Source organism: Tasmannia lanceolata, unplaced genomic scaffold (assembly GCF_043159265.1).
Source record: "Tasmannia lanceolata isolate RefF3 unplaced genomic scaffold, GAP_Taslan_0.1 ptg000015l, whole genome shotgun sequence".
NCBI lineage: Eukaryota > Viridiplantae > Streptophyta > Magnoliopsida > Canellales > Winteraceae > Tasmannia > Tasmannia lanceolata.
In genome coordinates, this window is record NW_027518692.1 from 63,001,872 (window position 1) to 63,028,665 (window position 26,794).

At 37.5% G+C, this 26,794-nt stretch overlaps 1 protein-coding gene across 2 annotated transcripts; it reads right to left on the minus strand.

Annotated features, from left to right (window-relative positions):
- Nucleotides 1-5,761: 5,761 nt before the first annotated feature.
- LOC143892951 (beta-glucosidase 18-like) lies at nt 5,762-26,034 on the minus strand. Of its 2 annotated transcripts, XM_077397873.1 has the most exons (14): nt 25,821-26,034; nt 25,598-25,664; nt 24,675-24,733; nt 17,958-18,024; nt 17,581-17,639; nt 15,741-15,816; nt 15,549-15,623; nt 11,205-11,292; nt 8,856-9,108; nt 8,355-8,470; nt 7,156-7,411; nt 6,978-7,077; nt 6,769-6,877; nt 5,762-6,237 (listed from the first exon to the last, which is right to left on the minus strand). In XM_077397873.1, exons 1-14 carry the CDS (start codon nt 25,971-25,973, stop codon nt 6,003-6,005), a joined length of 1,713 nt encoding a protein of 570 aa, XP_077253988.1. In that variant the 5' UTR covers nt 25,974-26,034; the 3' UTR covers nt 5,762-6,002. The 2 variants fall into 2 exon arrangements, with proteins under 2 accessions (XP_077253988.1, XP_077253989.1); XM_077397874.1 differs by lacking the exons at nt 24,675-24,733; nt 25,598-25,664; nt 25,821-26,034 and adding an exon at nt 18,181-18,546.
- Nucleotides 26,035-26,794: the final 760 nt, after the last annotated feature.

The following is a 26,794-nucleotide window of genomic DNA, read 5'->3' on the forward strand; positions in this document are numbered from 1 at the left end:
CGAAATCTGGTACATAACCCGAAACCAATATTTTATTTAATATTAAATTTCGGTAAAATATTTAATTAATATAAAAAAACAGTTTTTTTGGTCAAATTTCAGGATAACTGAAATTTCGACCGAAATTCCAAAATTTCGGCCGAAATAAATGACCGTTTCAATTTTGGTCGATTTCGGTGTAGGTCTCCACCGAAATCCGAAATTTTGAATTTCGGTCGAAATTTAAAACCATGATTACAGTACCCATAAAAAAAACTATGTTATTACAGTTCCCAAAAGCTCTCACAAGCACATTACATACTAAAACACAAGCAAGGAGAGTGTAGATATCAAAACATTGAAGTGGCTGATATCATTTCCCATGATTGTAAAATCTTGGATTTTATAAGCTAAAACCTGGATTGTACATTTTCAGGATTATAAAACCTAAGTTTTACCTCATAAAATCCAGGATTTAGAAATCCAGGATTATAAAATCCTTGTATCCCAAGGGCCCATACATCACATTTACAGGATTGTAAAATCCAGGTTTTAGCTTAAGAAACCCAAGTTTTACCTTGTACAATCCAGGATTTTACAATTCTAGATTATAAAATCCTTGTATCCAAACTGCTCCTAGTGCTTTAAAAGACCCGACAATTGCAGATATAATCCTTTTCTTTTTCTCCATTTTTACTAGGAAAAATTATTAAAAAAATGCAAGGTTTTAGTTATATTGTGAATAAAGGGTAGACATTTCAATTTTATAAAAAAAGGGTTGTCATGTGAGAGAATATGACTTTTATGACAAATATACCCCCCTTGCTTTTTCGCACTATCTTTTTAGGCTCTAATCCCTAAGCTATTTTCACCTACCCACTATACCTTTTTCTTTCTTTTTCCCCAACCCATCCAACGTGAAAAACAACCATTGCCATCCTTTGCAAGCTCTAATCCCATTGTATTTTGGAAAAAAAAAAAACACCATTACTTGTCACAAATTTGAACTTGGGATAAACATAGCTCCAAGTAAGTCCATGTTCCTCTGCTTGAATAGGGTTTATATCTCCTTTTCATGTTATTTGTGCTTTGGTTTATTTTCATAGTCTCTACCAACCTCTTTGTTTGGTTATTACCATATTTATCTTGACCTCTCTCTCTCTATCTCTGTGTATAGAGAGAAGTCTGAATGGACATCGTATGTATACTTAAACTCTTGGAACCATTACTTAGTCCTCAGAACCACAATTTAGTGGTTCCGAAGAGGTTAAATAGTGGTTCAAAGACTGTAAATTATAGTTCCAAAGTGGTTGGTACATTGTAATACTCCTTTATTAGTTGCCAAAGTGATCATGATTGTATCATTGGTGCTTTAAACATCTTGGAACCATTACGCATGCCTCAGAACCACAATTTAGTGCTTCCGAGAGGTTACATAGTGGTTCTAAGAGTGTAAATTATGGTTCAAAGAGTCCAAGTAATGGTTGGTACATTGTAATAGTATTTTAGTTGTTGTAAAAGTGATCATGATTGTATCATTGGTGTATTAAACATATTGGAACCATTATGTAGGCCTCGGAACCACAATTTAGTGGTTCCGAGAGGTTACATAGTGGTTCAAAGACTGTAAATTATAGTTCCAAAGTGGTTGGTACATTGTAATACTACTTTATTGGTTGTCAAAGTGATGATTACTGTATCATTGGTGCTTTAAACATACTGGAACCATTACGTAGGCTTCAGAACCACAATTTAATGATTCCGAGAGGTTACAGTGGTTCCAAGAGTCTAAGTAGCGGTTGATACATTGTAATAGTATTTTACTGGTTGTAAAAGTGATAATTACTGTATCATTGGTGTTTTAAACATGTTGGAACTATTATGTAGGCCTCAGAACCACAATTTAGTGGTTCCGAGAGGTTACATTGTGGTTCCAAGAGTCTAAGTAGTGGTTGGTACATTGTGATAATATTTTAATGGTTGTAAAAGTGATCATGACTATATAATTGGTGTTTTAAACATATTGGAACCATTACGTAGGCATCAGAAGCACAATTTAGTGGTTCCGAGAGGTTACATAGTGGTTCCAATAGTGTAAATTATGGTTCCAAGAGTCCAAGTAGTGGTTGGTACATTTTAATACTATTTTATTTGTTGTAAAAGTGATCATGACTGTTTAAACATATTGGAACCATTATGTAGGCCTCAGAATCACAATTTAGTGGTTCCAAGATGTTACATAGTGGTTTCAAGAGTGTAAATTATGATTCCAAGAGTCTAAGTAGTAGTTGGTACATTGTAATAGTATTTTTATGGCTGTAAAAGTGATCATGACTGTATCATTGGTGTTTTAAACATATTGGAACTATTATGTAGGCTACGGAACTACAATTTAGTGGTTCCAAGACTAGAAATTATGGTCCAAAAAGTGGTTGTTACATTGTGATACTATTTTATTGGTTGTCAAAGTGGTCATGACTATATCATTGGCATTTTAAACATCTTGGAACTATTACGTAGGCCAATGAACCACAATTTAGTGATTCCGAGAGGTTACATAGTGGTTCCAAGAGTGTAAATTATGGTTCCAAGAGTGCAAGTAGTGGTGCCTACGTTATAATAGTATTGTATTGGTTGTAAAAATATAAAGTAGTTTGTTTTTTTTCTCCTATTTAACAGGAAGCAGATCGAACAATGCTGTTAATTAATTATGTTTAATTAACCCCGTATTCTACTCACATCCAAATGAAATGATTTTCTAGGTATCCCTTTCATTTCTTGGCAACGAAAACGAGGCAATCTTGTCGTATCATTTCTTGGTAACAAAATGTCAAAAACAAAGCAATAATGTGAAGTATTATTTCTCGATAACAAAAACGAGGCGACAAGGGATGGAGTCATTGGCAGGAAGGGCTGAAATATCACGGGTAGGACGTAGCTGTTGTCGTCTATTGAACGTGAACCGTTGCATTTTATTCATAAGCCATATGATCGGACGTCTAGCATTGACTGGTTATATTAAATGTAAAATATTCCTTAGTTAAGTAGCATCAATAATATGGGATAAGTTCTAGAAGTAGTTGATAGAGAATATCAATCTATTATAATATAGGTAGGTAGAGGTTTCACTGTTCACGCCCACGTGGACAGCTCCCCCATCCGGCACACAATCCAACGTAGCATCATCCCCTTTAGAAAAACACATATAATATAAAACGAGTATTAGTTTGTTTCCTATTTGATGTTCCTATTAATTTTAGAGAAAATTATCAGAAAATAGTGGATTTCATTGCAGATTGAGGTTGAAGAGGTGGATATCGATATAATCAGGGGAATATTGTTGACTTTACAATTAGAGGCTACACCAACAAGAATACCTACATGCATTTCATATAGCCAATCCTATACATTTGGTGTTTTGAAGTTAATTTATTAAGGAATTTTAGACAAGAGTGACCTTTTAACAATTCCAACTTTCCCCATCTTATACTAGTTTTTTTAATTTTCTGTCGTCGTGTTTCTAAGGTGAATATAGATCTGGGTAATTATTTCTTACAGAATTTTTTAATTAATTTGTTGTTTCTAATGATATTTTTCTTGGTAGAACTTCCATGCTGATTCGGTGTATTAATTTTTAATTGATTGTACCAGTTTTCCATTTTTGTGATTTAATTCCTCTAAATTTTTAAGGTATTCGGATTGAAGGGTTAGGATCATCCTATGGAGAAAAATATGGGCACAATGATTTAGATCACCCAATAATATGGGCGCTAGGAAGTATTTTTCGGTTTGGTTTGACCTATATGATATATTTTTTCTAAGAAGTAGAACTAAATGGGATCTCTATAAATCTGAATGATCTTAAATACAAGTCTCTAATATTTTACATGATTATTACAATATAATCCCTTGAATACTATTTGTTTTGCTCCGTTATTAGGGGTGCAACTTGGGTCGGGTTTATGGGTCGCCATTTGTCACTTCATGTTTTGATGGGTGCATTGGGCCACCATTTTACACTAATGGTTGGGGCCCCGACATTTCCACACATACGCATTCATAAGGTGGGGGCCACCATTTTACATCTCATATTTTTATGGATGGGCTTCACCATCTCCACCCAAATCCATTCATAAGGTGGGGCCTCCTATTTTACACTTCATGTTTTGATAGAGCGGGCCCATTACTTTACTCCATGCATAGAGAGCTATAACCGTTTCATTGTAAAATCTAGATAATCCTTACAAATTCTAATATTTACATTGAAGTTCCCACTTACTACTGTTCTCTCTCTGTGTGTTCAATTAATTTTCTTAGTTGCCCCCATGCATCGCATGGGTTTCTTACTAGTACAACTAAGAGAGCGAACACTTATTGCTATACCCCTCCCCATCCAAGGACCGCATTAAGTGGTTAAAAATCCTTTGGTAATCGGCAAATTGTTAAAAGCTTAGAACAAATTTGACTGTGAGTACTATGAAATATAGTTAATCTCGATGTGCCATGTCCATTCATGGAAATTTTGATTCTCTTATATCCTAAAAGGGAACATTTTCTATACTAATCCATATTTCGGGTTAAGAATATGTGAAAGCACGTTTTTCTTTGGGTTCCGTTCTGTGAGGTAGGAGTGAAGGGATGTTATAATTGGAGTTCATATATACCTACATTTTGGACCCACAAAAGTTCAATCACTGTATCTTTAAAAAAAAAAAAAAAAAAAGTTCACTCACTGTAATAACAAGAGATTGATATTCAGCTTCTGTACTAGAACATGAAACTATCGATTGTTTCTTGAAGGCTAGTGAGATAAGATTCGGTCCAAGGAAGATGCAAGAACCACTGATTGAGTGACGGTCATCACGATAAACCTATGTCACAAAATGAGTGACACAGGAATGCATGAAGCATAAACAACAAAGCATTGTGCCATTAAGATATCTTAGTATCCATTTGGCAACCAGAAGATGAGGCGTGCTAGGGGCATGCGTGAATTGACATGCTTGGTTCCAAGATGTAAATCGTGTGAATCAAGCTAGGGAGCCTGGCGTAGTCCATAAACGGCACGATTAAGATGTTATACAAAATATGGCTCGAAAGAATCCACAAATTCTCATGGTTGGTGCATGTAAAAAAACTCATTGAGGAAGGTTTAAGACATTCTTAACCTCGAGCGTGCGAAGATCCCATCTCAATGAATGAGGAAGGTTTAAGAAGGCTCGAATCGTACAAAGTTTGATGATAGGACACTCCAATGGAGGGTCTAATTCGACCCAACCTAATAAAATAAGATCTGACAAGGACTGAAAAGGATCCAACCAATATGGAATAAGAAGGGACAGATCGTGAGCAAGACATTGGCGGATCCAATCCGAAGGGAAATTTCTGCCAATCGATGTTAGCGGATCCCACATCATAAAGCTGTTGGTCAGTGGTGTTTGCTGTCAAAAAAAACCTGAGATTTTTTTGGCTGGGATGATGAAGGTGAAGACCATTTTCTCCACAACTGAAAACCACATAACGTATGCCAGAAAGGAAAATATCACCTATTGGAGGTGGATTGCCATCAATGAAATCCTGTGACTAAGCTTTTTGGGATGGGGAAAATGACAAGCAGGAGATCATCATTGGTTGGTGCCACATGATGAACGAAAGTGTTGATCATCGCTGCCACAAGACAATGTATAAGAGAAACGAGAGGGAGATAATGACCTGAGGCCTGGACCCAGACATGAACTCATTGCAAGGACAAATGATATCATGTGCAAATGGGTCTTCGAAATGAATAATAAACCATCTTTAAATGACACTATTAATAGCATCCAAACAAATTAAAGCATCTTAGTAGCAAATGAAGTTGGCTTCAAATGACCATGTACAAGAGGCCCTGATTTTAGCTGTATCCATACACGTCCACAATACATAACTTCATTGATAAATACCAGAATACCTGATCTCTGAGCATGACAATACCAATTACCATTATCAGCTTCATGACACCACTGGTCTCTGAAGCTGGGCTTCTATATGCCATCTCGACGACCTTCCAGATACTCTCGAATGTTCTCAGCAATCATGCTTTTGTTTGTTTTGTGTTTTTCAATGAACTGTTTGTACCAATTTGCAGATAACTTTGGAGTTCTGTTCAATGTTTCCAAATCAACAAAGATAAGCCCAAATCTCTTTGTATATCCAAATATCCATTCAAAATTGTCGAACAAGGACCAGGCAAAATACCCCCTCACGTCCGCTCCTTTCCTGCTCAGCCAAAACAATATACAGAAATTGGTAGGCTCTAAACATACATTCATGTCCAAGGAAGTGCACATACAAGTACATCCCGTGAGATACAGTACTAAATTATGGAACAATGAGTGTCCTATTCTTTATAAAAAAATTAATATTAACTTCTTTTAAAAAAAAAGAAGAAGAAAGAATCAGCATCCCCGGGTAATGACCAGGATGCAAACTAATTAGGCCACGTTTAATTTTGGGTCCAATAATCAGCTTTGGACTCACAATTGGTCCTAAAAATCCAAAACAAACATGGATTTAGTGTGGAATTGCAAATTAAGATGTATTCCTTTATTCTAGTTCTACCTCCATGTTACGAGTGTACGATGGACCACAAAGAGAACAGCATTCCAACTCTATTGTTTTCATATGCACGCAATCAAGAAAATCTCATGTCATTACACATGAAAAACAGACCAGTTTTCACTTAACTACCATGAGCAGTAGGTACATACTCAGTTCTAAGCATGGTCGTTCATGTTTACTTGTGCGTACCTGATTGCTGTCGCAAGGGCATCCAAGTAGCCACTGATGTACTTTACTCTCTCAACATCATGAAGGAAAGACCCAATGTTGACATTAGGATGGTTCTCGTCAGCAAATCCTAATAAATCAAATACATTTTAATTCAAATATCAGCAGAAAGAAAAAGAAATGAAAAAAAAACACCCATAAAACAAGAAAACCGACACTATTTGGCTCACCATTTTCTGTGATAAACACGGGTATGTTGCTGTATCTATCCATTATATACAAAACTATCTTCTCCATTCCTTGTGGATAAATGCACCATCCCATCACAGTCTACATGAACAAAAAACTTTGGACCGTAATAAGTGACGATGGTGGTGGTGTTAATGGTGACAAGGTTAGGTTACATACAGGTTCTCCAATGAAGATGCCATCTTTTTCCTTAGTTTCGTAGATGAAACCTTCTGACTTGGTATTTCCATTTCCAAATTCACATGCTGAGAACAAGCAGTCTTTGACATACACGCCTGAGTAGTGATTGAGGCCAATGAAGTCCAGGCCCTTCCGCAATTTCTCCCGGTCCTTTCTTGAAAATGTAGGCAAAATGGATCCCAAAATCTCATGCATTTCTGCTGGATATTTTCCCAATATAATGGGATCTAAAATCCTGCAAAAAATAACTCACTTGAGTTCATGAGTTGTTCATTAATGTAAAGTACATATGTAAGTATCTATTTAGGAATTTATGTGCGTAGGTAGGGATGCATATATGTTGACAGGAAAATGCAAAACAGTTAGGCCCTGTTTGTTCTGGATTTTGAGATTTGGGATTTCGACTCCAAAACTGATTATTGGACTCAAAAGTGCATGTAATTTTGAGTCCAATAATCAGTTTTGGACTCGGAATCGATTCTCAAGATCCAAAACTTTCCTAATTTACCAGATCTATGCTGTGAAACTTGATCATGCAAAGTTGACTGTAGCACAAAAGAAAATTGATCTCACATACAAATAGCAACTCCCACTTTTGTAGGTATAACTATATATGTGTAAAAGATGTATCATAGAAAGGCCGAAGGAGGATATCTATTTATGCTGCACAGAAGGTTATTGATGACATCACATGCACCTCGTCGTGTGGCCCCTGTGATAGTGTGGTTATGTTGCAGATTCTAGATGGGCAAAGCATCCGTGACGGGCACATGTCGGATTCCGATATTCAATATATTCAGGTGCAAAATTTAAGATTTTCTGTTTCATGTGCCTTCCCCTACTTATTTATAAAAAAATATCTTTAGTTCTAGATAACCAAGGAAATTTCAACTACTAACTCTCCTAATACAATTCAATCACTGAAAACTGAAGTCGAGTTAAACCTAAGAAATTATAGTCTTCTATCAAAAATTAAAAAAAAAAAAAAAAATCATCATAAATCAATTACAACTCATTAAAGCTATACTAATCTTCTTTCCCATTTGATCTTCATGCTCGGGAATCCAAAACGAACCAAAATGTACCTGAAATCTGCTACAAATTTTCTTAAACAGATTCTCCCAAAACCGGGGTATGTATTTATGTATGTATTTCTTTTGGATGATGGAGAAACTTACCAATTCATATAGAAAGACAGGGCTCTCTGGGCAGCTGCAACATCTTCCGAGTTGTTGCTGAGGGGTTCGAACCATCTTGCACTCATGACGATACCGATGCTACCTCCTTGTTCTTTCTAAAATGAAATGTGAAACTGAAGAGACTCATGCACCATTTATGGAGGAGAAATGTCAAATGCCATGGTGCTTTCTTGCATACCAGAAGAACAGTTTACGAGGGTATGTCACCATTCGTTTGATGATCAGACAATGATGGGATGTGGGCCCGGATTAAAGACGTACTTTTATCTTTTAGCAGGGGATGCTATATATATGGCCCCACACTCCACACTGTCCGAAACATGATTTGGAAGGGGAAACAGGAAGGCTTTATTTCATTTAGAACAGTAAATAAGCTTCCATTGTGTCTCTGTTTACAAAATATTTCATAGGATTTTCACTGGATGATAATAGTTGAATAATGGCACAACCTATAATAGTGTTCGCTTTTTTGTTCAATACCTGATATTTAGTTCTGTAAATATCAACAGCAACTGCATGACAAAGGATGAAGTTATGGGCCACAACAAAGGGTTCTGTATCTGAGTCCCCGCGCGTACAATTCCCAAATGGTTTTGAACAATATGCAGGTGGATAGGACCCTAACCGGTAACCTCGAATCGTATATAAGTTAGGCTCATTCAAGGTAACCCAATACTTCACTCGATCACCAAATGCACCAAAACACACATCTGCAAAGTAGCCAAAATCCTCCCTGCGAAGTTTAAAGCCAAAGTGTTAAGGATGAGAATATTTTGCTAGGCTTATAAAAAAATGTCCATGCCCTAAGCAATGCCTTTCAGGCCATAGATTCAATGACCATGTTCACCAATTGGACAATAGTATTGGGTTATATACCGTGTCAATGTTTGAGGAGCAAGTTGTACAAAAAGTTACAAACGATATGCTGAAAGTCGATAATAAACCATCCCTAATCTCCAATCAGTGCACATGTTCATGTACACAGACCAATTGAGCCACCATTTGGATGTTTTATAAACCAAAGCTGGATCCAAACTAATGATCCTAGCTACCCAAATCAATGTAATATTCTGTGCACCACTGCCAACAACTTTCGATGAATGTAAAAAAGAAAAGCTATTGTTCAGATGGTTAGGAACATCATACAGGTTTTGTCTGTTGACAGATCGATTTGATGGTTTGAATGGAAGGGCATGTGCACTAATTGCATGGGGGAGACATTTAATAGCATGTTTTGGTATATAGCTGTATGCAAGATCAATGAAGGCATTAGGTGCAAATGGCTTTAACGGAAATGAAGCTGATATCCGAGCTCATGATACTTGATAACTGCAGTCCTTTTATTTGTCATTTTGTGACCTTTATAAGTCATTTACTAAAATGTCTACATTCTCTTTCTATATCCTCTCCAGTCCTCCCTAGCTTATTCCTCTGCACCCTATCAATATCAACCACCACCTGACCTTCTCTGGAACTCTGCAGTTTGATTGCAACAATACATCAGTGATAACTTGGACGACTAGTTAGTTTCCCTCAGTTCAAAGAGAAACTAACAATTCCTCTCATTTCCATCTTAGTACTCTTCTCTCCTTTTCACCTTTTTTAGTTTTTTTTTTTTTAAAAAAAATAGTAGGCAGAATTTATTAGAACCAGAAAGATTATAATTGAGGTAGATATTTCCCCATGTACAGCGATGTCTATAATCTGGTCAGTGATTGCAGCAAGTCTGCACGGTTCTAGTGATGCGTCTTTTGCCCACAATATTACACTGGACTAGTCCTCTTCGACAAGAAAGGGAATGGAAATATGCTAATATAATGGTGAAGGCCCTTCAATAGGGCACGAGTCTCATTTTCATTCAGCACAAAGGATCTCATTTCCGTTCAGTAAAGGCGTGGAACTGTCAGGAATGTCATAATATGCCATATTATTTTTAGGGTGCTCATAAATTCGCACCCCTTTAACGTGAAAAAGCGTTAAAATCTGCCAGTAAATTCACGTTAAAGGGATGCAAATTATCCTACAGGGTGTGCGAATTTATCATTTCCCTATTTTTATTTATTTACTTGAGAAAATAATGCACCAGATTATGTAGGCCTAAAATTAGTAGCAGCATGACAAAAGACTAGCGCAGGATGGTGAGGCGGATGGAACCATAGGTAAAGTAGAATACAAGATTGCAGCAAGGTCAAGGACAAACACATTCAAAGAGTCATTGCAATGTTGAATGTGGGTGAGGAATAGAGAAGGGGTAATAAAAGGTGAAAACAGAGAAAGAGGAAAGGAAGAGAAGGAATCAATGGGATTCGGAGAATCGGGGATTATTTCTCTTAGGTCTTAGCACTGATCAACAATTGCTAAGCTTGATCTTTTCTAGCATAATTTCTTCTGCACTGAAAACACTATTACTGTATTTATGTCTCAAATTCTTTTTTTTTTTGAATGGTAAGATTTCTGTCTCAAATTTGCAGAACCTTAAAGGGCATTTTGGTCATGTTTTAAGTAAAACTATACAAATTCACTTTATGACAGTCAACCTAATTGCAGTTATGAAATACGCGTAGTGCGGATATCAGCTTCCGGGGTAAGATAGAAATCTAGAACCTGGCCTAAAATTATTAGTTTTTAAAATTGAAAATGTAATGGGTTGAAAAAGTTAAGCATTTGCCCCGAGTTACTTCCATTATTATCTGTGCCCTTGGGAGTACTTTAGTCTTTTAGCCCATGTTAACTTTAGAGAGTGTTAACAAGTGCCATGAGATCTGAATCCGAGCTTTTCAACTATATTATAAGTAAATGAACAGTACATTGTATATGGAATGTTCTTACTGTATTTCCGAATTTAGCCAGGATCCATATCTATCTTCAAGTTCTTGAGGGATATCAAAATGATTCAAGGTAACAAAGGGCTGAATCCCTGCATATTAAAAAAATGACATGTTAAATTAAAGCACCAGTGAATTTGTAATTAGATTACCAACTTTAAATATCAGCCTACACTTGATACTCATTTACCATAGAAAATTGATTCAGCCAAATAGGTGGATTGATGATTTTTGGTCCTTTCTTTTTATGGGTTTCCTACTTTATTTTAATTTCTGTTGGAAACCCAGCTAAACTCATTTGGGTTATTTAGATGGGTTGTCAACTAGTCAAAAACAAAAGATAACATTTTTTTATGAATCTTAAAGAAGTCAAATAGGTGGATTGATGATTTTTGGTCCTTTCTTTTTATGGGTTTCCTACTTTATTTAATTTCTGTTGGAAACCCAGCTAAATTCATTTGGGTTATTTAGATGGGTTGTCAACTAGTCAAAAACAAAAGATAACATTTTTTTATGAATCTTAAAGAAGTCAAATCTGTATGTGTGTGTCTGTCTGTTATTTCCTAATGATGTTATAACATTTTCATGAATCCTTAAACACTTTTACTCTTTAAGTCCACTGATTTTTTTCCCAGGTGGGGGATTGAACTGGTCGAGCTCAGTTAAATTCAAGTGGCGTGTTTTGGTGTCAAGTCAGTTTTTAAACATGCATACAAGTACAATAAAATAGATAAATGCAGAGTTGTGAATTCATGAAGACAGATCAATAATGAGTCAAGCCCCATTCGATGGCTCTAGCTTGCCACAAGAAAGCGTAGATACAGTTGTGCAACACCAAAAATCAGAGTAGCAGTATCAACAGAGTAATTATCAATAGTAGTAACAACAACAGCAACAACAGGCCCGTATGGAAGGAAACAACACAAGGAGATTTGACAATCAAGAGTGCATGGAATGCACTGAGAAGATATGATGAACCTAAACCTTGGGCAAAAACAATCTGGTCTAAAGGGTGTATACCAAAACATGCCTTCATAGCATGGCAATAAATGCAAGGAAAGTTGAGCACGGCGAAAAGATTATTTCATTTGGAAATAAATGTACTCTCATATTGCATATTATGTAATTCCGAAGTAGAAGACACAAATCACCTCTTCTTTAACTGTTCGTACTCAAGTTGGATATGGAGATCAATATCGTGGAGATTCAACTACAGGCGTAAACCACATAAAAGCCTGATAAAGGAAGAGGAATGGGTTAGAGGAAAACAACAGCCATGAGAATTGGGTTTGCAGCTACTATATATTACATATGAAAGGAGAGAAATTCAAGAATCTTTACAGGGGTGTCGAAGCACAAGAGAATGGTACTAAAAGACATTCTCAACGACGTCAAAATCAGATTGATCCACTTGAAACAAGATATCAGGACACCCATAGAAACACGGAAGCCGCGGGTAATCTTGAATATGCCATATTCTCAAAGCGGCCGATCACAAGAATTTGCAAATGGAGCAAACCTGCGAATGGCATGTTCAAACTAAATATTGATGCATCACCAACAGCGGAATGCATCCATAGGAGGTATTATGAGAGACTCGGATGGAAACATAACAGTTGTGTTTTCTATCAATGTGGAAAAAGAAGACATGCGCCAGAGCTCACGGCTATCTACCAAGGTCGATTGGAACTGTGTTTCAAATTGTATTTTATAGATGTAATTTTGAAAATATAAATTTGTGACTTTTCAATTTCCAAAAAGATATTGGAAAATTAAGTTTGTGGCTTTTCAATTTCCACAAAGATCTTGTTGAGAAAATCCGCCAGGCAATCCGATCCGATCGTGCACAAATTTAACGGAAAAGAAAAAATAACAAACAAGCCACAAGATGAACACAGATATTTTACGTGGTTCGGCCAAGCCTACTCCACACGCGAGAAACACGATCTTCCACTATGAGAAAAACAATATACAAGGATTACAATGGATTAATCGCAAACCCACAAACCCGCAACCCTTTTCTTGCTTCTCAAACCCAAGACCGTACACAAGAGATAACGCAAGAGATAAACCCGAAAAAGAACCCAAGAGAAAACCCCGAGATGAAAAACCTCTTCTCCCTTTCTCTCTCTTTTTCTTCTCTCTCCTTTGGCAGCCGACACACCAAAGACGTCTTGCTTTGCCGCAACCCAAGAGAACAACACTTCTCTTTTTATAGTTTAGTTTTCCCCAAAAGCTAAAAATAGACATCTCTATTTTTGCCTTTGCCTTCCCACCCAAGCAACCAACGTGGGTGGGAAATAAGGCAACTTTCCCAACAATCTCCACCTTGGCTTATTTCCCAGCCACCTGAAGATTTTTCATTGATGTCGCCACCAGTCCGCTACCGCAGCAAACCACCATTGACCTTCTGAAGTACCAGCTACACACCCTCGAATCACTTTGGTTCTGACTCCTCCCGATTCGATCAACACGGCCAATGCTCATGTGTAGCTCCCAACCCGTTGACTCACCTAGTCAACCTTGGAGAGGGATATCAATCCATCCTCCCCAACGCAAGCACCGTCATCTTCTCACGCTTATCATCCTTTCCCTTTAACGCCTTAGCCAAGTCCTGTTGAATTAGGATCTCCTTCACCCTCATCTGTCATAGGGTGAAATTGTCCTTTCCATCAAATCTGTCGATGTTGAACTGAGTAGAACTTGATTTTACCACCATCTCAGATTACTCCGCTCTTCAAGGTGTAGCGCTCCACCTCGAACGAGAATCTTTCTTGACAATCTTTGTACTCCCAAAAATCGCTCTAATTGCGATCCAACCACAACACCCACGATTACTCCACCAGGCCTCGACAGTCGCTTCACCTGAGCTTTGATACCACTTGTTGAGAAAATCCGTCAGGCAATCCGATTCCGATCGTGCACAAATTTAACGGAAAAGAAAAAATAACAAGCAAGCCACAAGATGAACACATATATTTTACGTGGTTCGGCCAAGCCTACTCCACGGGCGAGAAACACGATCTTCCACTATGAGAAAAACAATATACGAGGACTACAATGGATTAATCGCAAACCCACAAACCCGTAACCCTTTCATTGCTTCTCAAACCCAAGACCGTACACAAGAGATAACGCGAGAGATAAACCCGAAAAAGAACCCAAGAGAAAACCCCGAGATGAAAAACCTCTTCTCCCTTTCTCTCTCTTTTTCTTCTCTCTCCTTTGGCAGCCGACACACCAAAGATGTCTTGCTTCGCCGCAACCCAAGAGAACAACACTTCTCTTTTTATAGTTTAGTTTTCCCCAAAAGCTAAAAATAGACTTCTCTATTTTTGCCTTTGCCTTCCCACCCAAGCAACCACCGTGGGTGGGAAATAAGGCAACTTTCCCGACAGATCTCATTCTTTGAACTTTGGTTTTCTAAATATAGTTTGGATAAAATTCATGAACTTAGATTCATAAATCTATTTGTTCTTTAATTTGGATAAGATACATTCCCCTTAATGGTACAATGTGTTTAATAGAGTCATGTATTTATTCTAGATACATGAATTAAATTTTCTTGAAACTTGATCCTGACTTTAAATGGTTCAAGGAACCTATATCTTTTCAACACTATATAAAGGGATCAAATGGTTGGAGTCGGAAATGTGAAATGCAATCCTTCCATAGAGTATATTTTCAGAAAAGTCATTTGAACAAAACTTGTTTCACTTGTTTGATCGATCGGAGGAAGATACACAATCCATTGAAGAGAAGTGCAACTCTCTTTGATGTACAAGGAATCTGGGCTTGGTTGAATCCCGGAGATAGTGCTGCCATAGTTGTCTTCCGTTTGCACGTACGAGAGGGCTTCAACTATCTTCAAGAAGCGTTTACGCGCCTCTAAATCTTGGTTCTTTCTTCATATTTTCGGGTAATATCTTATTTTATTTTGTGCATTTGTTACAACAAGGTCTCCTTCTGTCAAAGGAGCATCAAGTTGAGAATCTATGGGTCAAATTAGATTCGGAAGTAGCGGTGAAGATTGTAAAAAAAAGAAAAAGAAACCCATTGCCCACGGCGAAAAATCGCCACCCTTGCAAAGATTGAAAAGTCCCTTCAACACTTGAAGATTTGGAGAATCTCACACAAATGGAAAGAGGCAAACTCAGCGGCAGATTTTCTATCTGAATTTGAATGCCTATGTAAAGGAATCAATTTTCCTATATTTCTTTCACCTCCCATGATATCAAGTATTGTTCATCAAGATAGTGAGGGGAAGCAATATGTAAGATTGTAATGATTTTATTTTTTCTCATACATAATACATCAGTAGTTGTTATAAGTATGGTGGTGGTGGTACCTTTCAGTAGGAGGGCATCAATGAACTTGTTGTAGAAGTTGATTCCAGCCTCATTTATGCCCCCAAATCTCCCTCCTATCTTCCAATTTGAATTGATTCAGATAAACAGAGCCAAAAAAAAAATATTGAACATGAAAATATTCAAGGCATCTATCATAACACAATGCATGTCAATAAGCCATTCGTACTTACTTGGAAGGATTCTTGCCCAGGAAATGGAGAAGCGATAACTATCGAGTCCAAGATAACTCATCAATTCAATATCTTCCTGTTTATTTCAAAATCAATCACAATCTTATATACAATACAAAAACCTTCAAACGCATGTTGGGTACTCGCAGCTTCTTTCTTTTTTCTCATCTCTCAAAAACTATCTCTGTTTCAGGGCGGATTTTTTCAGTGGTACGAAGGGAAAGCCGAAATAACGGGGGTTGTTCTGCTATGCAAATCCCCATCGACAAAGTGAAGGGAAATAAAAATAAGAGAGGAGGAATAAAAGAAGGGCCGGAACCGAAAGAAGAGATGAAATGACTAAAACACTCATACCTATTTCGATTTTAAAAGGGTAACCAACCATATACGCACTCCCACGTTTGATAATGCCTCTCTTCTTCTCAAATTTGACTTTTCTAACCACTTTTTGAAGGCCGTTAAAATGTATCATAAGACTTATCTCTCTCTCCCTCTCTCTCTCCCCAAATGACTTAAGAAGAAGCTTGCCTTATGATGCACCTCGTGTGAATTTTCGTAGATACAAAGAATCTCCAAAAAATAAAAAAAAAATAAAAAAAATTGTATATGAGAGGATGAATGCAATCAACCCCAGCTGATTCGAGTTGAGCATGAGGTCAGTGGTGAAGAAGAGACTCCAGAACTAGGCTTAGTGTTTGTCACTCATATGTGCTGAGCCTTTATTCGCCATCTCTCACATGTTCTGAGTTAAGGTTCGTTTTCTCTTTATCTAATAAGTCGGTCAGGTCCTCACTAATCCCCAGCTTACCCATAAAATTAATCGTAGATTTTCTTCCATATTATAAAAATGAGGGTTGGGAGCTGACATGTATAGCTCACTTGTTTTAGCTTTTGATAGACACAACCCATTCTCTTTATTCTTTCTAGTCTATGGTCTAACAAGCAACAAGACTCTTTCTAGGCAGAAAAGAAACGGTAGTTCTTGGAAAAAAAAAACTTCAATCAAAATTTAGAGAATTTTAAAAACTTCAAGTTTGCCTTTTCTAATTAGAAAATAACCTTTTTAATATAGCACTAGCATTTGACTTTAAAATAAATCATCATTCAGAATAAAAGTTATTACAGCATGAAGTCATGAATGGCTTTAAATATTGGTTCTTCAAAATACAATAAATCATCATCATGAGTTTTTGTATTTTATTTTTTTCTAAGAAAAAATAATCCTTGGACTTATAAATAAGTAACCACCATATATAATCCTTGGACTCTAAAAAAATATTTACACACCACCGTATATAATCTATCATGATGACATGCGGCCCACCTATTCGGATGATCTGAATCCTTCATAAGTTGGTCTCTGCCGTAGATAGGCCCATGGCCGACTGTGAAAATTAAAAGGGTAGGGTGTCAAAACCTTGCCCCTTGATTTTTGATCCGGTCAAAAATACCTTTTTTGACTTCCCCCTTAGATCAAAAATCAAGGGGGCAGGGTGGGTTTTAACACCCTGCCCTTGTAATTTTCATGGTCAGGCATCATATAAAAACTCTCCCCAAAGAACTCCATAGGATGATCCTAACCCTCCAATACATAATGTTGTTTTTGAACGTACTGAACCATCGACTTTACAACTAATATACCGGAGGGTTATGATTAAACTATGGACGTGGAGTTTTTCGGGGCACAGCCTATCGGCCCTATCCATATCGGCCCTATCCTATCTACGGTGGGGATATCAACAAAAGAATGGTTTAGATCAACCAAATAGGTGGCCCCCAATGAATTTTTCTGCCCTTGTGTTTCCATGGAATTCCCATATAACATCTCATGATAACTTACCAGAAAACGGTGGTAATGATCAATTGCAATATCACCGTTACTTCCATCCGTGATCTTGCCTGCAACAAGTCATACATATATAAAATGTAAGACCCCTCCTTATATTTGTTTTTAGCTCAGTTTGGGCTGAAGGAATTTTCTTGAAAAGTTTGAAGAAGAAAAATGTTTCCAAAATTTCATGGTTCTCCATTGTTTGATTACATACGAAAAAAGTGAGTTAAATCATGGAGTTCAGGGACCTATAATTTATAAAGAGATCCCTAAAATTTATCATTTTGCTCAAAAAAAAAAATCTAGTAAAAAGTTAAGTTTTCTTCAAGAAATATTTTTCCTGCAATCCAAACAGGGCATATCACACATAATGGGACCCTCCTTACCAGGTTCATGGGTGAAAATGTCCCAATTATTGAGACCTTTTCCATCTTCCAAAACAGCACCTTCAACCTGCATGAAAGACAATCACATAAGAAGCTTCAGAAACCCATTTTTTTCAATTCAAAGATCAAAAACATCTCATCAAATCCTTGAAAGAGAAAAATGGGCTGCACCCATCTGGTTTTTGACTGAGTAGTGTAAGAAAGGAGAGGGATTTCCTTTAACCTGATATGAAGAAGTGGCAGCTCCAAAAAGAAAGCCCTTTGGAAACAGAGAAGGATTCTCAGTCTCCTCTGTTTTGGGATCACATGATATACATACAAGTAAAAACAGGATAGTAAAGAGAGAGAAGACAGCAAAACTCAACCGAATTCCCATATCGAAGACGATTGTGAGAGAACCGATCTGATTTAGCAATGAGAGAATTTACTTGGGTCTCATGTGTGGAGAGAGAGAGAGAGAGAGAGAGAGAGGGGCAAATTTATTAGCTTTAGTACGAGGCTTATGTGGTGTCGCTGATGACTGATGACTTATGACAGATTGTCCATTTTCACATTACGAGACCCTGTGAAAAGACTTTCATAATCAATAATATAAGCACTAGTTGTTAAAGAAAGGATTAAACTTGAGAGGTAGGAGTGAGGGGAGCTTGAAAATATCTGATTTAGCAATGAGAGAATTTAGTTGGGTTTCATGTGTGGAGAGAGGGAGGGGGAGAGAGGGAGGGGGAGAGAGAGAGAGAGAGGCAAGTTTATTAGCTTTAGCACGAGGCTTATGTGGTGTCGCTGATGACTGATGACTAATGACAGGTTGTCCATTGTCGCTGATGACTCGATCCTGTGAAAAGACTTTCATAATCAATAATATAAGCACTAGTTGTTAAAGAAAGGATTAAACTTGAGAGGTAGGAGTGAGGGGAGCTTGAAAATATCCTAAAAATCAGGATAACGAAAACCCAATGTGCCCCCCCCCCTTTAGAAATCAGCCTTTCACTCTTTTGTGAATGGATGAGATTAAAAGACATTTTTTAGTAACATTAATCTCAGCCCTTCATAAAAGGGTGAAAGGTTGTTGATTTGTGAGCTACCATTTAGTCGCGACAGAGGTGAAACAAAATTCTATGTGAAATCTCGGACTTTGATCTTTTAAAACAATTTCAGTATATGTTTGCCACGCGGAACAAAGTTACAGGTTGTTGATTTGTGGGCTCTTTCTTTGTATTTAAATATTTTATGAGCACCTCTAAGTTATGATCAAAGGAAGCACGAGGGATTAAAAGAATATATATTCTTGATTTTTTCAAAAATGGACAATCAGGTTGAATTGATACGTGATGATGGCATGGTTTTAAATTTCAGCCGAATTCCTAAATTTCGGTCAGGACCGAAACCAAAACGTTCAGAAACCGAAATTTACCAAATTTACCAAATTTACGAAATTGATGAAATTGATACGTGATTATGGCTTACCCAAAATAGTTACCGTTGACATCCAATTGATCATTTTTTGCACTAAACCATCTATCTGGCTGGAATTCCGATGGGTTCTCCCAAAGTGATGGGTCCCTCTGTATGCCCCACACGTTGATGAAGATCCTTGCGCCCAAGGGGATCCGGTATCCTCCTACCGTTGATGGCACACTTGGACAGTGTGGGATCAAAAGTGGTAGGCCCGGGTGCAAACGTAGTACTTCTTTCACCACCCCCTTCTAAATAACGCAATTGGGATAAATGAGACTCTTGTAAAATGTTATCCTTCCTCACCACTGCGTCTAATTCCTCTTGCACTTTCTTAATTATTTCAGGCTTTGTTGTTGACGTAGTCTCGGTCCCACCCATGGCTAAGTCCAACAATAGGGCCTTAACGTTGTCCATGGTCAATTTTGTTTTGGGATCAAAACCATTATGCAATTGCAAAAGGATATCGAGGAAATCTTTGGTTTCTTTCTCCCCTCCTGCTTCTTTATTTATTGCTATCCGTTGATCGACGATCGTATTAAAGATCCGATCGAACCACAACATGAGCTTCTTCATTTTGGATTTCACACCTTGTACATCAAACGGGGCTATAATAGGAAAGAGATCAGATATATTGGGTGTTCCCAACATATCCACAATTTGCCCCAGCACTACCTGAAACTCCGATGCGATATTGACCCCTTCTTTCCCCATGAGTGTGCCACCCCATAGTGTACTCGTCATAGTGTTGAATATTGTTTGAGTTATGTACTCACCCACTGTAATTCCGGTCCCAGCTTTCGCATACAGTTTGCTAACTGTAAGGCGAACCTCCTTTCGTCGGAAAGCTCGACCAGCCTCAAGGTTTGAGTTGTTTAGGAAATCGTGGACGCAGACCTTACGAAGCATACGCCATTGGGGGCCATAGGGACTCCCACACGATATCGGACCCCCCATATGTGATAATATCTACACCTGCCATTGCATCGTGATTGGCGAATGTGGTGTCTTGGTCTTTGAGGACTTCTTTTACAACGGATGGGGAATTTAATACTATGCAGAGCTTGCTGCCGAGTCTTAGCTTCATGATGGGACCATAGGTGCGGGCCAATTTGGCAAAATAGCGATGGAGGTCTGGTTCGAGGAACGGAAGGTTACCCACTAGTGGTAAGCCACGTGGGCCCGGGGGCAATGGCAAAGTGCCTTTGCTTGATTTCTTGATGACCCGGACCAACCAAGAAATCATGACAATTACGATGGAGAAGGCAATGAGAGCATTGTTTGAATGATTTGATTGAAGGGAAAGGCTTGGAAGGGCCATGGGAATGTAATGTTACCTTTACTTTTTGATGCGAGGCTAACATGAAAGGGAAGGGTCACTTGTGACTGGTATTTAAGGACGTGAAGTAGATCCTTGTTTTGATTAAACAATGGCATGAGGAATTTTTTAGTCTTTCGCGTGTACCTATGAGACTGAGTTGTCGGTTTGAATAAAAAAAGCTGAAAAAAGTGCCACTAGCTTGTCTTTTAGTATTTAAAAGGTTGTCAACATGTTATTACGGTTATTACAGTCAAGGTTTAAAATTTCGGTTTCGGTACCCGTTTCGGACCCTGGAATTTCGAAATTTCGGTCGAAATATGGTACATAACCCGAAACCAATATTTTATTTAATATTAAATTTCAGCAAAATATTTAATTAATATAAAAAAACAGTTTTTTTGGTCAAATTTCAGGATAACTGAAATTTCGGAATTTCGGCCGAAATAAATGACCATTTCGGTTTTGGTCGATTTCGGTGTCGGTCTCCACCGAAATCCAAAATTTCAGATTTCGATTGAAATTTAAAACCATGATTACAGTACCCATAAAAAAAGCTATGTTATTACAGTTCCCAAAAGCTCTCACAAGCACATTAAATACTAAAACACAAGCAAGGAGAGTGTAGATATCAAAACATTGAAGTGCTGATATCATTTCCCATGATTGTAAAATCTTGGATTTTATAAGCTAAAACCTGGATTGTACATTTTCAGGAATGTAAAACCTAGGTTTTACCTCATAAAATCCAGGATTATAAAATCCTTGTATCCCAAGGTCCCATACATCACATTTACAGGATTGTAAAATCCAGGTTATAGCTTAAGAAACCCAGGTTTTACCTTGTACAATCCAGGATTTTACAATTCTGGATTATAAAATCCTTGTATCCAAACTGCTCCTAGTGCTTTAAAAGACCCGACAATTGCAGATATAATCCTTTGCTTTTTCTCCATTTTTACTAGGGAAAATTATTTAAAAAATGTAAAGTTTTAGTTATATTGTGAATAAAGGGTAGACATTTCAATTTTATAAAAAAAAGGGTTGTCATGTGAGAGAATATGGCTTTTAGGACAAATATACCCCCTTGCTTTTTCGCACAATCTTTTTAGGCTCTAATCCCTAAGCTATTTTCACCTACCCACTACACCTTTTTCTTTCTTCTTCCCCAACCCATCCAACGTGAAAAACAGCCATTGCCATCATTTGCAAGCTCCAATCTCATTATTGGGAAAAAAAAACACCATTACTTGTCACAAATTTGAACTTGGGATAAACATAGCTCCAAGTAAGTCCATGTTCCTCTACTTGAAGAGGGTTTATATCTCATTTTCATGTTTTCATGTTATTTGTGCTTTGGTTTATTTTCATAGTCTCTACCAACCTCTTTGTTTGGTTATTACCATGTTTATCTTGACCTCTCCCTCTGTGTGTGTGTGTGTATAGAGAGAAGTCTGAATGGACATCGTATGCATACTTAGACTCTTGGAACCATTACTTAGTCCTCAGAACCAAAATTTAGTGGTTCCGATGAGGTTAAATAGTGGTTCCAAGACTGTAAATTATGTTTCCAAAGTGGTTGGTACATTGTAATACTACTTTATTGGTTGTTAAAGTGATCATGATTGTATCATTGGTGCTTTAAACATCTTGGAACCATTACGTAGGCCTCAGAACCATAATTTAGTGCTTTCGAGAGAATACATAGTGGTTCCAAGAGTGTAAATTATGGTTCCAAAGTGGTTGGTACATTGTAATACTACTTTATTGGTTGTTAAAGTGACGATTACTGTATCATTGGTGTTTTAAACATATTGGAACCATTACGTAGGCCTCAAAACTACAATTTAATGGTTCCGAGAGGTTACAGTGGTTCCAAGAGTAAAAATTATGGTTCCAAGAGTCCAAGTAGTGGTTCGTACATTGTAATAGTATTTTACTGGTTGTAAAAGTGATCATTACTGTATCATTGGTGTTTTAAACATATTGGAACCATTATGTAGGCCTCAGAACCACAATTTAGTAGTTCCGAGAGGTTACATTGTGGTTCCAAGAGTGTAAATTATGGTTCCAAGAGTCTAAGTAGTGGTTGGTACATTGTAATAATATTTTTTTTTTGAAATAGGTAAGCTGGGGTTAGGCGGACCCCGACCAGATATATTAAGAAAGATCAATAAAGATACTACAAGAAAACAGAAAAGCAAGCCCCTCGCACATCAGAAGAAGGGCAAACAAACTATCAAAAGGGAGCCAAAGGCCACCCAACAAAACGACAAATACAAACAAAGGAGAACAACCTAACCACTTCAGCAAAATGAAAACAACAGCCACAACACTGCCAAAATTCGAACAGCTACCACAAAAACAAACAGCACCAGAGCTAACAGCAGACCCAAAAACACCAGCACCAAAAGCAGACCCCAATTCATGATCAGCCTCCCGGAATGAGCCCACGAAATGGGGACCTTATTCCAGTAGAGGGGATCGGGGAGATGGATGGCAGCACACAGGAAGAAGGAGGCTTAAGGAGGGAAGCAGCTGACTTTCCTTTTTTATTCTTCTTGCTCTGAACTAAATTCCATGGACCTTCAGACAATGGGGGCGATAAAGAGAGAGAAAGGTCCGGAGGCTTGGTCTGCTTTGTAGATGTCTCGGGGATATCTGAGCCAAAGACTGAGAATTTATTTCTAGATAAGGCACTATTGGTAGAAGGGGTTTCAGGATGATCCAAGCTGATCCTATTATGAGCAATTGGAGAATCAGAACTTAGCTGAACAGCTTTATCACTATCCTTAGTGATTGGCCTCCATTCCTTTCTGGATTGAACAGGAAACGAGATGGGCTGAGAGAGAAGGGGAGGAGGCATTTGGTTGTAAAAGTGATCATGACTATATAATTGGTGTTTTAAACATATTGGAATTATTACGTAGGCATCAGAACCACAATTTAGTGGTTCCGAGAGGTTACATAGTGGTTCCAAGAGTGTAAATTATGGTTCCAAGAGTCCAAGTAGTGGTTGGTACATTTTAAAACTATTTTATTGGTTGTAAAAGTGATCATGACTGTTTAAACATATTGGAACCATTATGAAGGCCTCAAAATCACAATTTAGTGGTTCTAAGAAGTTACATAGTGGTTCCAATAGTGTAAATTATGGTTTCAAGAGTCTAAGTAGTAGTTGGTACATTGTAATAGTATTTTTGTGGCTGTAAAAGTGATCATGACTGTACCATTGGTGTTTTAAACATATTGGAACTATTATGTAGGCTACGGAACTACAATTTAGTGGTTCCAAGACTGGAAATTATGGTCCAAAAAGTGGTTGTTACATTGTGATACTATTTTATTGGTTGTCAAAGTGGTCATGATTATATCATTGGCGTTTTAAACATCTTGGAACTATTACGTAGGCCAAGGAACCACAATTTAGTGATTCCGAGAGGTTACATAGTGGTTCCAAGAGTGTAAATTATGGTTCTAAGAGTGAATGTGGTGGTTCCTACATTGTAATAGTGATAATGAGTGTATCATTGCTGTCTTAAACATCTTAGAACCATTATGTATGTGTTTGAACCATAATTTACTGATTCCAAGGGTTAAATAGTGGTTCTAAGAGTGTAAAGTATGATTTCAAGAGTGCATAAAAATATTTACACACCACCGTATATAATATATATATTTAAATATATTAAATTCTTAACGAGCCTTAACGAGCCGAGCCGAGCCGAGCCTGGCCTAACTCGGGCTCGGCTCGTTAAGGATTCGAGCCGAGCTCGAGCGAGCTTCCGAGCCCGAGCCAAAATTGACACCCTTAGCCCTATCCTATCTACTATGGGGATATCAACAAAAGAATGGTTTAGATCAACCAAATAGGTGGGCCCCAATGAATTTTTCTGCCCTTGTATTTCCATGTAATTCCCATATAACATCTGATGATAACTTACCAGAAAACGGTGGTAATGATCAATTGCAATATCACCGTTACTTCCATCCGTGATCTTGCCTGCAACAAGTCATACATATATAAAATGTAAGACCCCTCCTTATATTTGTTTTTAGCTCAGTTTGGGCTGAAGGAATTTTCTTGAAAAGTTTGAAGAAGAAAAATGTTTCCAAAATCTCATGGTTCTCCATTGTTTGATTACATACGAAAAAAGTGAATTGAATCATGGAGTTTAGGGACCTACAATTTATAAAGAGATCCCTAAAATTTATCATTTTGCTCAAAAAAAAAAAAAATCTAGTAAAAAGTTAAGTTTTCTTCGAGAAATATATTTCCTGCAATCCAAACAGGGCATATCACATAGGGGTGGCCAGAACCGAACCAGAACCGAAGAACCGAACCGGAACCGAAGAACCGAACCAGAACCGAACTGTAAAAAAATATTTTTGGTCCGGTTCGGTTCCACTGATGAAGAACCGAACTTATTCGGTTCGGTTCCGGGTCTAATGTTTTCGGTTCGGTTCCGGAACCGAAGAACCGAACTTTGAATATATATATATATATATATATATATAATATTTTTATATTTCTATTATACATATACTTAATAATATAAATTACTTATAATATTAATAAGTAATAGTTAATACTATTCTTATAATAAGAAAGTAACTTATATTATAACTTTAATTAAAAGTTTTTATAAATTATAATTAATAATTAATAATTAGCCATTAGAACCGAAGAACCGGACCGGACCGAACCGATTATGTTCGGTTCGGTCCTACTGTGTACTACGGTTCGGTTCGGTTCTTACGGTTCATGGAACCGAGAACCGAGAACCGAAAAAAAAAGAACCGAGAACCCAGAACCGAACCGGTTGGCCACCCCTAATATTATCACACATAATGGGACCCTCCTTACCAGGTTCATGGGCGAAAATGTCCCAATTATTGAGACCTTTTCCATCTTCCAAAACACCACCTTCAACCTGCATGAAAGACAATCACATAAGAAGCTTCAGAAACCCATTTTCTTCAATTCAAAGATCAAAAACATCTCATCAAATCCTTGAAAGAGAAAAATGGGCTGCACCCATCTGGTTTTTGACTGAGTAGTGTAAGAAAGGAGAGGGATTTCCTTTAACCTGATATGAAGAAGTGGCAGCTCCAAAAAGAAAGCCCTTTGGAAACAGAGAAGGATTCTCAGTCTCCTCTGTTATGGGATCACATGATATACATACAAGTAAAAACAGGATAGTAAAGAGAGAGAAGACAACAAAACTCAACCGAATTCCCATATCGAAGACGATTGTGAGAAAACCGATCTGATTTAGCAATGAGAGAATTTAGTTGGGTCTCATGTGTGGAGAGAGGGAGGGAGAGAGAGAGAGAGAGAGAGAGAGAGGCAAGTTTATTAGCTTTAGCACGAGGCTTATGTGGTGTCGCTGATGACTAATGACAGATTGTCCATTGTCGCTGATGACTCGACCCTGTGAAAAGACTTTCATAATCAATAATATAAGCACTAGTTGTTAAAGAAAGGATTAAACTTGAGAGGTAGGAGTGAGGGGAGCTTGAAAATATCCTAAAAATCAGGATAACGAAAACCCAACTGTAATTTTATGTGCCCCCCCCCCCCCCCCAGAAATCAGCCTTTCACTCTTTTGTGAATGGATGAGATTAAAAGACATTTTTTAGTAACATTAATCTCAGCCCTTCATAAAAAGGTCAAAGGTTGTTGATTTGTGAGCTACCATTTAGTCGCGACAGAGGTGAAACAAATTCTATGTGAAATCTCGGACTTTGATCTTTTAAAACAATTTCAATATATGTTTGCCACGCCACTTAGTGGCGAACAAAGTTACAGGTTGTTGATTTGTGGGCTCTTTCTTTGTATTCGGCATGGTTTTAAATTTCAGCCGAAATCCTAAATTTAGGTCAGGACCGAAACCAAAACGTTCAGAAACCGAAATTGATGAAATTTACCAAATTTCAGGAGAATTTTCAGAAATTTCAGCGAAATTTTTGATAAAATATTATTATTTTATTTCTCTACGGAATTTCGGCTGAAAAAACTGACTTTTCAAGCGCTTCTACCGAATTTTGACAGAAATTTCAG